The 13,367-nt window shown below is 58.4% G+C and overlaps 6 protein-coding genes across 6 annotated transcripts; 2 read left to right on the top strand and 4 right to left on the bottom strand.

Annotated features, from left to right (window-relative positions):
- Positions 1-2: 2 nt before the first annotated feature.
- BP01DRAFT_343324 (transcription factor domain-containing protein) lies at positions 3-2,673 on the bottom strand. The gene is made up of 5 exons (XM_025573510.1): positions 2,431-2,673; positions 1,791-2,377; positions 1,164-1,737; positions 744-1,077; positions 3-551 (listed from the first exon to the last, which is right to left on the bottom strand). The coding sequence occupies exons 1-5, from the start codon at positions 2,460-2,462 to the stop codon at positions 126-128; spliced, it is 1,953 nt and encodes a 650-aa protein (XP_025430042.1). The 5' UTR covers positions 2,463-2,673; the 3' UTR covers positions 3-125.
- A 37-nt stretch (positions 2,674-2,710) lies between these two features.
- BP01DRAFT_357986 (Metallo-dependent hydrolase) lies at positions 2,711-4,880 on the top strand. The gene has a single exon (XM_025575323.1). It carries the CDS (start codon positions 3,061-3,063, stop codon positions 4,738-4,740), a length of 1,680 nt encoding a protein of 559 aa, XP_025430043.1. The 5' UTR covers positions 2,711-3,060; the 3' UTR covers positions 4,741-4,880.
- Positions 4,811-6,860, bottom strand: BP01DRAFT_357987 (threonine aldolase family protein). Its single transcript, XM_025575324.1, has one exon. The coding sequence runs from the start codon at positions 6,368-6,370 to the stop codon at positions 5,309-5,311; it is 1,062 nt and encodes a 353-aa protein (XP_025430044.1). The 5' UTR covers positions 6,371-6,860; the 3' UTR covers positions 4,811-5,308.
- A 989-nt stretch (positions 6,861-7,849) lies between these two features.
- On the bottom strand, positions 7,850-8,377 carry BP01DRAFT_392882 (RBP protein; the record flags this gene model as incomplete). Its single annotated transcript, XM_025578184.1, has 2 exons — positions 8,170-8,377; positions 7,850-8,106 (listed from the first exon to the last, which is right to left on the bottom strand). The coding sequence occupies exons 1-2, from the start codon at positions 8,312-8,314 to the stop codon at positions 7,850-7,852; spliced, it is 402 nt and encodes a 133-aa protein (XP_025430045.1). The 5' UTR covers positions 8,315-8,377.
- A 943-nt stretch (positions 8,378-9,320) lies between these two features.
- Positions 9,321-11,359, top strand: BP01DRAFT_416827 (terpenoid synthase; the record flags this gene model as incomplete). Its single annotated transcript, XM_025579222.1, has 6 exons — positions 9,321-9,343; positions 9,401-9,500; positions 9,549-9,898; positions 9,945-10,115; positions 10,148-10,459; positions 10,513-11,359. The coding sequence occupies 6 exons, from the start codon at positions 9,321-9,323 to the stop codon at positions 11,357-11,359; spliced, it is 1,803 nt and encodes a 600-aa protein (XP_025430046.1).
- Positions 11,360-11,518: 159 nt separating this feature from the next.
- BP01DRAFT_392884 (phytoene desaturase family protein) lies at positions 11,519-13,367 on the bottom strand (the record flags this gene model as incomplete). The annotated part of the gene is made up of 4 exons (XM_025578185.1): positions 11,519-12,451; positions 12,514-13,047; positions 13,121-13,242; positions 13,334-13,367. The coding sequence occupies 4 exons, from the start codon at positions 13,365-13,367 to the stop codon at positions 11,519-11,521; spliced, it is 1,623 nt and encodes a 540-aa protein (XP_025430047.1).

Consider the following 13,367-nt stretch of genomic DNA (forward strand, 5'->3'; position numbering starts at 1 on the left):
CTGGACTTTTATTGACTAGTATAACCTGTTTTACTAACGAGTCGTACGCTATTGCCCTTGATAGAGTCATAAACGCATAACTATCACATATATTTTCGCTGTAGCCCTAGACCGCAGTCACGGCCCTAGCCTAGCCCAGGCCACGCGGCATCGAAGCCCAAATCAAAGCCCAGTGACCAGTTCTCGTCCAGGAAGGGCCACTGCACCATTTCTGACCCCAGCGGCTGCTCGACGTACTCCGCCGAGCCTGTTCCTGCTCCTGCGGTCGCCGTCCCTGTTGCCCCCAACACGACGCTGCTAGTCGCCACAGAACTCCCCTCAGCTTTGCCGCTATTCTCAGCACTACCTCCGCTACTCCTGGTCCTAGCTGCCACCATCTCCGGCCTCGACACCCGGATGTCCCCGTATTCATCCAGCGTGCCCGCCAGCGTCAAGTGATCCGGTCGTTCCGCCATCAGCCCAATTGTCCGTTCTGTTGATTCCACGGTCGAGAGGCTAGCGGGTGGTCTGGCCGTGGAGTAGAATCGGTTCGCTTCCTGAAGGGTGCGCCACTGCCAAATCTCATTAGTCACCATCTTGACTTCTCGCTCTATGAGGACACGCCCAGGTTGTACATGGACAACTCTTCCAGCCAGACAAGACAGTATCACAACCCCCCAACCCCACAGCAATGAAGGCGTACATAACCGCCCTCTCATCACCTCCTAGCTCCGAAAATCAGGGGAAACGAGGGAAACACATACCCAACTATGTCCCACAAGCCAATACCGACACAGTCGCTCCAGGTACTCGAAATTCCGCTTCTTCTCTTGCTCCGCGCGCAGGCGACCCCCGGGGTACCGCGACGGCACGACCGTGCCGTACATGTTGATGTGAGCGGCGACGAAGACGCTGTAGCCGGCATATGAGGTGATGACGGGGGTACCGGAGGCGTCGAGGGCGGCGATGATGCTGCCGATGTGCTGGGCGGCGGTGAAGAGGTGGATGATGGCAGACTCGGGGTCCGCGGTGTCGGGGGTTGCCAGCGGGGTGACCGTGGCCGTGGAGAGGAAGGAGTCGCGGTAGAGGAAGAGGAGGCTATACCATCCACCACAGTTAGTTGGGTGTAGCCCCAGCTGCAAGCAAACAGGCAAGGTACGGATTGAGAGAGACGGGTGAAATACCTCATAAAATACACCAGATTGATATAAGCGAACAACTCCCCATACCCCAACGCAACATGCGCCTGCGCACTCGTCTCGGGATACCGGACCGTCACATCCTGTAGCTCGCGCCACTCATCCAACTCCCCCTTCAGCGTCGTCCACATCCTCCGGGCCGACCCGTCCTGCGGCGTCGAGGCCCGGCCCCGTCGACTCTCGTTCGCGAACCGCAGAATCCGCACAAAGATATCGAAGCCGCGCGTCACGATGCTGAGCCCCCGATCGATCGTCAGCCCCTTCGCGCGCGACGAGCCCTGCGTCATATCGCTGGGCATCAACCGGTGTGCGCCCCCGCGCCCAAAGGTGAAATCCTGGTCGCTGATGGGCAGCGGGACGAGGATCTGTCGGAAGGAGAGGGCGATGTGCTGGCGCGCCCCCGAGCTGAGCTCGCAGTCCTGCGCGAAGCAGCACCAATAGGTGCGCACCAGCTGCTCGTAGGCGATCTGCGTGGCCGGGGCGTGAAATTCCTCCGGGTTGTGCTCCATGCTGTCGTCGGCGGTTTTCAGCAGGGTCTGGAGCATGTATGTTGCCATGCCTGGTGGGGGAGTTAGGATTGTGGTTGTGAAGCGGCAGGGGGCTGGTACGTACCGCTGTACATCCATGCGCGGTAGGGACGGCTGGAGCCCCATTCATAGAGCGAGAGCATGACGAGGGATTGCGCGAGGTAGAGCGAGGGGGCCTCGAAGGCGCGGTGGGCAAGCTGCGTCCGCGCGTAGTTGGCGTACGTTTCCTCGGAGGCGAGGTTGTCGTCGGTCATGAAGCGGACGCAGAGCGAGAGGAGCGAGGCGAGGAACACCGGCTCGACGGTGGAAGCATCGCTGGAGAGGTCCGCAATGAGCGAGGGATAGTGCAGGAAGTTGACGACGGGGAACCGCTTGCGGTAGACATCGCAGGCAGTGATCAGGGTGGCGGTGGATAGGGGTGCAATGGGCGTGGATTGGGGAGAGGGCAGGCCAGGGCTAGGGGCGGGGTTAGGGCCGGGAGACAGTGCATTCGCCCTGCTTGGTCGACGAAGCGTGCTACTGGTGGTATATGAGGTGGTTTGGCGAGGTCGAGGGGTTCGCATGGCCGAGGGGGAGCGTGGATCGGTGAGGAGACACGAGGCGCCCCGAGTGAGGCGGTGGCATCGACGACACGGGGGCTGACCATCGTGCACACATTTCACCTTCGACCGGCTGTTTCAAACAGTTACAACCATGCCATTGAGGCGATAGATGGAGGAACACACCGACAGCTGTCGCAGGAGATGGACAGACGCATTGCGAAGATGAAGATGATGCAGTTTGCAGTGCAAGAAAAGCCGAGGATCGGAAATGGCGGGCCTTGGAGCGGATCGGAAATGATAGAGAGAGAGAGAGAGATAGGGATTGTTGGCAGTGGAGCTTCTCTCGCTTTAAACCGGGCCGGCCACTTGTGCCTGACTCACCCGCTGGTCATTGAGATACCCATCATGATGCCAATTATTGTAAATGTGGTGTTGTTGGTTGAACTTCCATCCGAATGCGAATCCGAATTGAACGAAAAGACCTCGTTTGGTGCCTCAGGCAGAATGTCTGGCGGAAAAGAGTTGTTCCGCATCCCGCGCCGAATTCGACATCTCACTCAGGCAGCCAGATGCAGTTGATGACATTCACCTTCACCACGCTATACTCATACAGAAGACAGCTTGATAATCCAGCTCAATTCTATCCATCCCACTTAAGGAGTACTGATAGCGGCGAATCTGCAGCCGGATCAACCGATAATATACCCACAAAAACCAGAAATTCAGGCACACATTCCCCCCTATCGATGCTTATCAACGGCTTCTCCCCCGCATTCCACATCTTCAAATTCACTATCTGATCACAATCTCAAGATGACATCCACCAAGATTACTCGTCATCTGCAGGAGCGTTCGGCTCTGCTCCACCAAGAAACGACCACTCGCCACGACTATGCGTTCAAGACGAACATGTCCCCCGTCGCGAAATCCGCGGCGGAAATCGTTGCCCGCATCCGCCAGCGAGAGTCGGAGATCTTCTGGACGACAGCGGAGGGCAGCCACCATGAGGGCAAGCATCCGGTCGTGTTTCCGGGCATGTCCTTTGCCATCTCGCGCGATCGGATGCACCAGACTTCCCTGTACCAGATCGTCTCGGCCATGCCCAAGGGCTGCCTTCTCCACGCCCACATGGAAGCGATGATTGATATCGACTGGATGCTCGATCAGGCGCTGGAGATACCCGGGTTCTGGATCTCTAGTCCGGCGCCTCTGAAGCTCGGTGCCTCCGCGCAGCCGAAACCCTTTGAATTCCACTATCGTCCCAATCGCCCGGTCGCAACAGCAACGGCCTCCATCTGGGAGGACGATTACCCTCCACACGCGTTGATCCCGGTGGCCGAAGCGGCCCGAACCCATCCCAGCGGCGAGTCCGGCTTCCGGTCGTGGGCTATCGCGCAGATGACCATCACCGAGGACGAGGCTTTGTATCATCACCATCGCGGCATCTTCGACGTCTGGAAGAAATTCGCCTCGTGCTTTCGCCGAATCGCCGGCCTCTTCTACGCCGAGCCCATCTTCCGGCGCGGGGTCCCCCGACTCCTGCAGCAGCTCCATAGCGACGGGATCAAGTACGCCGAGCTGCGTCTCGTCCCGCGTCCTTTCCACCGCGAGGGGTCCGACCACCCGGAGCCCGACGCCCGCTACTTCTTCGAATGCTTCGCGCAGGAACTGCAGCGGTACTGTGCCTCCCCAGCCGGACAAGGCTTCTGGGGCGCCCGGATGATCTGGACCGCCATTCGCAGCCTCCCCGACGAAGACATCCGCGCATCCATGCAAGCGTGTCTCGACTGCAAAGCCGCCTATCCCGACCTCATCGCCGGCTTCGACTTTGTCGGGCAAGAAGATCTCGGCCGACCACTGGTGGATCTGCTGCCGCACTGCGAGTGGTTCCAGGAAGAGTGCACCCAACGCAACCTCCAAATCCCTTTTTTCTTCCATGCTGGCGAATGTCTGGGCGACGGCGACGCCACGGACGGGAATCTGGTGGATGCGATTCTGCTCCAATCGCGGCGGATCGGCCACGCATTCTCGCTGTACAAGCACCCGCTGCTGATCGAGATGGTCAAGGAGCGACGGATTCTGATCGAGATGTGCCCCATCTCGCATGAGATTCTCCGCCTCACCGCCAATATCCTGACCCATCCCATGCCGGCGTTGCAGGCGCGCGGGGTGCCGGTCTCGTTGAACAATGACGATCCGGCGATTTTGGGCCACGGGGGCAATGGGCTGAGTTATGATTTCTATCAGGTGTTGATTGCGTTTGAGAACACGGGTCTTGGGGGACTGGCGACAATGGCCGAGGATAGTGTTCGCTGGGCGGCGTTTGAGGATGAGACGGAGGCTCAGTGGCTGGCTGGGGTGGAGGGGACCATGGAGGGAGTCAAAGCATCGCGGCTGCAGCAGTGGCGGGCTGCGTTTGAGGACTGGTGTCAGTGGATTGTCCAGGAATTTGCGCAAGAGTTGGAAGAGAGCAATCCGAAGGTGGACCAGTAGCCTGGATGAGGACGCAGATCAAACATCACCGGTAGGGTTACCTGTCTGTACATTCCAACCTGATTCTACCTGTTGTTACTTCCGTAGTGGATATACATAGAGTCAGTGGATATACATAGAGTCAGTGGATATACATAGAGTCACTTGAAGCTTCTCAATCCCAGCCATGCTGGAATCTCAGCTCGAGATGATTGGCCGGGGTCTGTGTCCTCAGCCTTTCGTTCTGGACTTTTTACCACTGTAAAGCATCCAGCTTCCTCTGGCTATACTCTCTCCCACGATGGATAACTACAGTGTATACTCCATAGACCCAACTTGGGGGTTCGGCCGGGCACGGGATATAATCGGATGGCAGAATAATCCCACCGCCTTTGTCGGGAATAACTCGGCGACTCCGAGAAACTCCACTGCCTTTCGTTTCAACTCCACTGCTTTCAACTTCCACTTTTTCCTCCCCACCGATGATAAATCGTAAGATCGACTCCACGCGAAATGGTTCAACTGGTCATGACTCATTAACATTAATGCTCTCTATTATTAGTTCCATCCCGGGCCCAACAGCCAGCCATCAAGCCCGCCCCTGCCGTACCTGCCGCACCCAGGCATTCAGCTTCTCGACCTGCGTCTCGTCCGTCGCCCACGAGGTCACGATGCGCACCACCGTGTGGCCATCCACCTTCTCCCACTCGTAGAACCGAATGCGCTCCTCGAGCTGCGGCAGGATCGCGTCGGGGATCTGCACAAACACCTGATTTGTCTCTGTCTCGGCCGCCAGCGCGAACCCCATGCGCACAAAGTTCTCCGCGATGCGACGGGCCATCTCGTTGGCGTGGCGCGCCAGCTCGAAGAACAGCCCATCGCGGAACAGCTCGGCGAACTGCACCCCGATGACGCGCGACTTGCCCAGCAGCGCCCCGTGCTGCTTGATGTGGAACTCGAACCCCTCGGCGATGGCGCGCCGCACGACGATCGCCTCGCCCAGCAACGCCCCCATCTTGGTGCCGCCCACCCAGAAGATATCGGTGAGATCCACCAGATCGCGCCAGGTGAGATCGTTCCTCGTCGCCGCCAACGCCACCCCCACCCGCGCCCCGTCGACGAGCAGCAGCAGCCCGCGCCGCCGACACACGGCCGACAGCGCCTGCAGCTCGGCGCGCGTATACAGCGTCCCCAGCTCGGTGGCGTTGCTGAGATACACGAGCCGCGGCTTGGCCATGTGCGGGAAGAACTGGTTGCGGTCCAGCTCGCGCTCCAGCCGGTCGGGGACCATCTTGCCGCGCAGGTGCGGCACGGCGATGATCTTGTGGCCGGTCGCCTCGATGGCGCCCGCCTCCTTGCAGCTGATGTGGCCCGAGTCGACGGCGACGACCGCCTCGTAGGGCCGCAGGCAGCTGGCGATGGAGATCAGGTTGGCGGCCGTGCCGCTGGGCACGAAGTGGATGGCGACCTCGTCCGGGGTGGTGTGCATTGCGGCGTGCAGGAGCTGGCGCGCCTCGTGGCTGTAGTCGTCGGTGCCGTAGCCGGTCTGCTGGCTGGAGTTGTTGCGCATCAGCGCCTCGAGTAGGCGCGGATGGGCGCCTTCACTGTAGTCATCCAGGAAGCTGTAGGGGGTGGAGAGTTTGACAATCATCTTTGACTGGTTCGGCACTCCAGAGGTCTCGAGCAGAGCAGAAAGAGTGGAGGAGTGGGAGGTGAACGTAGTAACCCTGGCTAAGAAACTGGAGACATCAAATTACAAAGAAAAACGTGGAACGCTGGATCCTGAAGGAAAATGGGGGAGGGGGGGTTTCTTTATACGTAAATCAAATGGGCGCAAAGTCTGGGCCCCGAGTGTTATTTCCGATCACTCGGGAATCACACCGCAGCAAAAAAAAAAAACATCGGGAATAAGTTGGAAATCCCCGCGTGAGGGGAGGTTTTGATTTGTAACAATTTGGGCGGGTCAGTCCACTATCTTTAGCACTCTTTAGCACCCCATGGCGTTTTCATTGCATAATATGTTCCATGGGTTTCTCGGGATTGATTCAGGTTTCGTCTTTCGGGTTCTGCGGAGTGAAGTCGTGGTGGCCGCCATGTGCTGGGGAGAAATGCTTGATTGTGCCTGCAGGTGGGATTTGAGTCAATTTCCTGGCTGGATGTTGGGTGCTGATTGGCGCCGATCGAGTGGTCTCCACTATTCTTATTTGCAGTAGAGTCGATCATAAGTTCTCTTTCCTTCCTGCCACTAATTCATGCCCTAAGTTCATGCTGCCGCAATATCCTCTTGGTTCCAAAGTGCTCAATATATCTTGACGAGAGACCTTCACAATTTCGGAGCATAATTCCGGATAGCACGACTCCATTGTCGTCTTCCACTCACCACTCAAGGAGGTGACACAGTTCCTGAGCTGTCATAAATTGGTCCACCGTGAATCTTCCCGCATTCACCTTTCCCATGCAACGCGGAATACCATAATCGGTATGGCTCCGGTGTCTTCTAGTTAAAATAGGCCCCAATAGCAGCTGCATTTTCCAGACCGATGCAGACATAGCATTGCTTGAAGGCGGAGGTCAGCAGACGAAAGAGGTTGCTTCAACGAATCCGCTTTGTCGTTTTTATCATCGAATGACGACTCACCTCTACTGTCTAGGCATATCTTCTGGAGACTGCATAGTCAGTGAGTATGCTTCCCTCGGGGTTGAAGATGGATGCCTCAGGCACCAACACCCAGTCTCAGTGCAGTGCCATGACCCGAGATATCAACCTGAGGGGATTGAAATTGATTCCAATCCTTTGAGAACGGACTCTTGACGATGCTTAGTGCTAGGTTGGCCACCATTGGACCAGATGCATGCGAAGCCAGTAACCATACCACTCCCCCGACCAAACTCGCTATAACTGGTGAAGAGGTAAACGTGGTATTACTTCTTGTACTTGGCAGTAAATTGCTTCCTACAGTCTGCAGTACGCAAGAAGTAGCCCCCAGCCCTCTCAGTGGCCCACTTCATTTCAATTTGCTTGCAACAGCACCAGAATCAAGTGGTTGGACTCTAGCCAGATATATCATTGCAGAGATCGTGCACACTGGGTACCTTATGTACATGCGAACTTGAGTCGCTCACCGAAGCCTCACATCCAGGTTAGTGCAGGAATCCAGTAGAACAACCCATCATGCACACGTCCACACCCCGAGCAGATGATCTGATGGCCCGGACTATTGGCCTTGGGTCCGTGGACCAGCACATCCAGCATGAACTGCGTGGTGTGGACGCCCCCATACAGCGCATTGTGCACGAGATCATCCAGGCCGGAGTGCTTGCCGCAACCCGCACAAATCGCACGGTCCTGCATCATGCGGGTTCCGCGGAGAGTGAGGCGATGGGTGTCTATTGCAACATCAGTTATTTGCCACGGGCGATAAGAGAAGAAAGGGTCGAGGCATGGAGCACCTTCGACAGCAAGCATGGTGGCGATGTGGTTCCGTTCCGCATCGGAGAGGACCCAGTGGTACCCCTTCTCGCCCGAGGGCAGCAAGAGGATCTCCGAAGGGGAGGGGGTCTCGATGGGCTGGGGGTGGAGGGGAAGGGACTGCATCTTTCGTGGTTGAATTGACTCGGTGAGACTACTTCCGATGACTGCTGGATGAGCAAAGCAAGGAGGGAAGGGCAGAGAATGCAATCTGATCTCCGGAACTGGTGGGGTTCACGATCGTCTTAATATCTGGCAGCATCGTAGGGGATTCGCATCGCATCAATTGGAATTGCTCACCATGATCCACCACCACGAGCCTGAGCTGAGATCAGAGAGCTCATGCAGGCGTTCGCATGATGCATCTCAGGGTCAGTCCCATTTGGAATGTTCGTGTTCGCCATACCGAACTTGGGGCCGCAAGTGAACAAAGTCAGCATGACCGAGCAGGCAGGCTTGGCCTTGGCAGGTAGAGCTGATCATCTTTCCATGAAGGGCGTGCATGAGAAGATCGACGATGGAGACAAATGATAGAGGGTGTAACTTGAGTAAGACATGACAGTGGCAGGGATTCCTTCGTACCCGCCAGTCAGCATGCCGCATCTGGTGTGACTTATGGGTGTGACCGCATTAGCCCTACTTGGAGGTGAAAATCCCCAGTCCGGCAAGGCAACAGCATCACAAGCCTGATGGGGAGTGCAGCAGCAGGATAGTAAGAATAATATCAAGCAGCTGATAAGTCAAGATTATGTACCCTACTTGGCTGCGGTCCAATTCACCCGCTCACCCTTGGCAACTTGGAGAATTCCGCCTTTTTTTTTTCGGACCTATCCCACCTTTGAACCGTATTCCTGCCTGACTTTAAAGCATAGAAGCTTCATAGTCAACTTTGTCGTACCATGTCCTGTAAATCGCTCCATGTTCCTCTAAGCTACTCGCCAGCGGGCACAGCAGCACGCGTCAGGGACACACGGTCGTACCCGGCAGGTTATGATGTGAGACCAGCTCTTCCGATACGACCTTGCATCAATGACGCCAACACATCCACTCCCCACCGCCCACCCTTCTGTATTTAGGGATGATCACCAGCCACTGGCAATGGCCAGCCAGGTACTGTAGCTGCCACCACGCGATGGGGTTTCAGTACTTGTTATTGTAGGCTTGTCTTGTCCTGGTCTCGAACTAAACGCATGCTAACATCATCCCACTCAGCCATGGTACCTATACTGTCCCGGTAGCCACCGTGCTGACCGTCTTCTACTACCCATTCTTTACGGCCCGGGATATTGGCAAGATCGTTTTAATCAATATTGTATCACTCACCCACTGCTGGTCCCAATGATGACTGACCCGAGGCCAGCTGGCAGTCACCTGCACCATACCATGGGATTCCTACCTCATCCGCCACCACATCTGGTCCTATCCCGCTGATGCGACCCTCAATTGCACGCTGTTCGCCATCCCCGCGGAGGAGGTCGCCTTCTTCGTGCTGCAGACCTACATCACCGCGCTGCTGTACTGCATCTGCTCGAAACCGTTGGTGCAGCCGATGTATCTCCGCTCCGACTCGCCCCGATGGACCCGCGATCTCGGGGGAGGACTGATTTCCGCGATGTTCGTGGTGGGGCTGGCATGCTTCGTGACGGGTGGGCGCAGCACGTATCTAGGGTTGATTCTCATCTGGGCGCTGCCGGTCGTGCTGCTGCAGTGGTAGGGTTGGTGTCGTGTGCTTTGTGCAAGGCTCTAACGCGGTCAGGATGCTCGTCGCCCCGTTTATCATCAGCGTGCCGTGGACAGCGACTGCCCTTCCCATCGCGCTCCCGACTGTCTATCTCTGGATAGCCGATCGCAACGCCATGGCTGCCGGGGTCTGGTCCATTGAGGCTGCCACACAGCTCAATTGTCATCTCTTGGGGCTGGAGATTGAGTGAGCTCCCCACCCGGTCTCCCCGAGGAGAGTATACTAACCAGCAACAGAGAAATGCTCTTCTTCCTCCTCATCAACGTGATGATCGTCTTCGGTCTGGTAGGCTTCGACTACGCCTGTGCAATGGCAGAGTACAACAACATCTGCACGGGGGGCGGACCCCGTCCCTCGCCGCAGGACGCCTTCAAGGACACCCTGCGCACCGTGACGCACCCCCCGCGCATCGAGGAGCGAGTGGTCACCGACCTCCAGCAAGCCGTCGCGCGACTGCACGCGAAAAGCCAGAGCATGTTCCTCGGGAGCGCCCTCTTCCAGGGCCCGTTGCGTGTGGATCTGATCTACCTGTGCGTCGTCTCCCACCCCTTCCCCCTTACCAACCGTACTGAGACCCAACCAGATACTCCTTCTGTCGAGTCATCGACGACCTCATCGACGAAGCCCACGACGCCAACGAAGCGCGCTACTGGATTGAAGAATGTCGTCGCTGCCTCGACGCGCGCACATCCGAGAAAGCCGGGCCCCATGCCGTCGACGCCTCCGAGCGCAGCAACAGCAGCAGCAGCTGTAGCGACAGCAGCAGGAAGAAAGTCCTCCTCCACGGCGCAGTCGACGCCCTCCCACTCGCCCGCCTCCGCGTCCGGCCGCTCTACGACCTCCTCACCGGCTTCGAGATGGACCTCGCCTTTACCACCTCCCCCGCCGACAAGCCACCCGTCTTTCCCATCACCACCGAGCACGAGCTGGACCACTACGCCACCTGCGTCGCCAGCACGGTCGCCGAACTCGTTCTCGACCTCGTCCACCACTACCATCACGACCCCCAGACCTACGACCGCACGGCCATGGCCCACGCCGGCCGCGAAATGGGCAAGGCGCTGCAGTGCGTCAACATCGCGCGGGACATCCACCGCGACGCGACGATCGGACGGGTGTATATCCCGACAGAATGGTTGGTGGAGGCTGGGTTAACGCCGAGGGATATCCTGGAGGTGCCCTCCTCGCCGGCGGCGTATGCCATGCAGGCGAAGCTGCTGGCGAAGGCGGAGGGGTTGTACGCGGGCGTGCGCGCGGCGATCGAGGATCTGCCGGGGGCAGTGCGCGGGCCCGTGCGGACGACGGTCGAGAGCTACATGGAGATCGCGCGGTATCTGCGCGAGAAGCGGGGGGAGAGTCTGGAGGGACCGCAGAAGTTGAGGTTGTCTTTGGGGAGGAGGGTGAGGGTCGCGTGGAGGGCGATGTTGTGAGAGGAGGATCATGTTGCATGGTGTGGTGGGGCATGGCGCATAGTAGTTGCTGTTGTTCGAAGTATATACAGTACATATGTCACTTGGAGGGTCTGTTTGATGAACCCATTATCATGAAGAGAGTACTTGTAGGGAGGTATGCAACTACTACAACCCTAACTAAAACCACCGTATATCCACCGGCCAGACGCATCCCACCAGCATCAACATAACCACCAACCCCATCGCCCCCCACCAACTCACCCCCCAGTGCCTCCCATCTCTCCTCCCATCCCTCATCACCTCCTGACACACAATCCGACTCCCCGCCAAACAGACCGGCACCCCCGTCCCGGGATGCGTACTCGCCCCCACGAAGAACAAGCCGCGAATCCCCGGATGTCGGACCTTGGGTCGGAATCCCAAAACATTAAAGAACGAATGCGAGAGCCCCAGTATCGCCCCGCGATCGAGATTGTACTTCTGCTGCCAACTCAGCGGGGTCTCGCACTGCTCGGCCACCAAATGCGCCCGGAGGCCCGTCACCCCCGTCCGCTGCTCGATCGTGGCGAGCACCACCGCCCGGACGGTGTCGACCATCGCATTCCAGTACTCCTCCTGGGACTTACGAGCAGCATTCTCCCCCCCAAGATTCCCGACCGGGACGAGCACCACCACCGCGTCCTTACCGGCGGGGGCGGCGCTGGGATCCACCCGGCTGGGGAGGTGGACGTAGAAGCTCGGCTCCTCCGGGATGTGGTGGCGTTGGAAGATCGCGTCGAAGCTTTCCTTGTATTCCGCGGCGAGGAAGACGTTGTGGCTGTGCAGCCCGGGCAGGGTCGTGTCGAAGGACCAGAAGAAGCTGATGCTGCTGCAGGAGGTCTCTCGCCGGGTGAGCGAGGTCGCGTACGGCGTGGGCGGGAGGAGGTGGTTGTAGGCGTAGACGAGGTCGGCGTTGACGATGACGAGGTCGGCGCAGAGGGATTCGCCGCTCGCGAGCTGGACGCCCGTCGCGCGGCGGCCGTCAGGGGAGAGCGTGATGTGGTCGACGGGGGTTGAGAGGCGATAGGTGGCCCCGTGGCGTTGGGAGACGTTGCAGAGGGCGTCGAGCACCTGGTAGGTTTGCATCCTGAGCTGTTGATCGACTGGAAGGAAAGGGAAGGGCAGTGACTCACCCGTCGAAACCCCCCCCGGGGATACCAAATCCCATGCACCAACTCGGTATACTGCAGCAGCGAGTAGGTCCCCGGTGCCTCGAAGGGGTTCATCCCCAGATACATGCTGGCGAAGGTGAGCGCCTGCCGCAGCCGCGTCGACTGCACGTACCGAGCGGCGCGCGAGTAGACACTCGCAAACGGATGCAACCGCAAGATATTGCGCACCATCCCGGGACGCAGGATGCTCCACGCGTGCGGGAAATTGCGGTACAGGACGTGGTCGCGCGAGAGTTGGTAATGTCGGCCAGACTCCACCAGAAACTGTAGGAACCGCTCCCAGCCCGACCGGCCTTCGTGGGATTCAATCAGGGGCTGCATGGCGGCCATGTCGGTGGACATGTCGAGGGTCACCGCGTCGGGGAAGTAGATGCGGTAGTTGGGCTCGCATTTGACGAGCTCGACGCCCTCCGCCGTGAGCGTCGTGTCGAGGTCGGAGAAGACTTCTTCGAAGTATTCCGGCATCAGCAGGAGGGAGGGGCCGCGATCGAAGCGCTGGTCACTGGATGTGAGCGGGTCTGGTGCGACGATGCGAAGTACCTAGCAGAGAAATTGAGGCTGTACGTACGTAGCCATCCTGCTCCATCAGCGAGCATCTCCCCCCCACGACCTCGTTCTTCTCCACCACCGTGACCTGATATCCTCGTTTGGCGAGACGAGCGGCTGTCGCGATCCCCCCGGCCCCGGCGCCTAAACCCCAACCCCCTTTAGTAAGTAAAGGAAGATAGTCCAGTACATACTGTGACCAAGCAGAGTGAGCAAAGTGAAGTGGCAGACAAACCGACGATAATCACCGAAGGTGACGAGGATTTCAT

Source organism: Aspergillus saccharolyticus (assembly GCF_003184585.1).
Source record: "Aspergillus saccharolyticus JOP 1030-1 unplaced genomic scaffold BP01scaffold_22, whole genome shotgun sequence".
In the NCBI taxonomy this organism is placed as follows: Eukaryota; Fungi; Ascomycota; class Eurotiomycetes; order Eurotiales; family Aspergillaceae; genus Aspergillus; species Aspergillus saccharolyticus.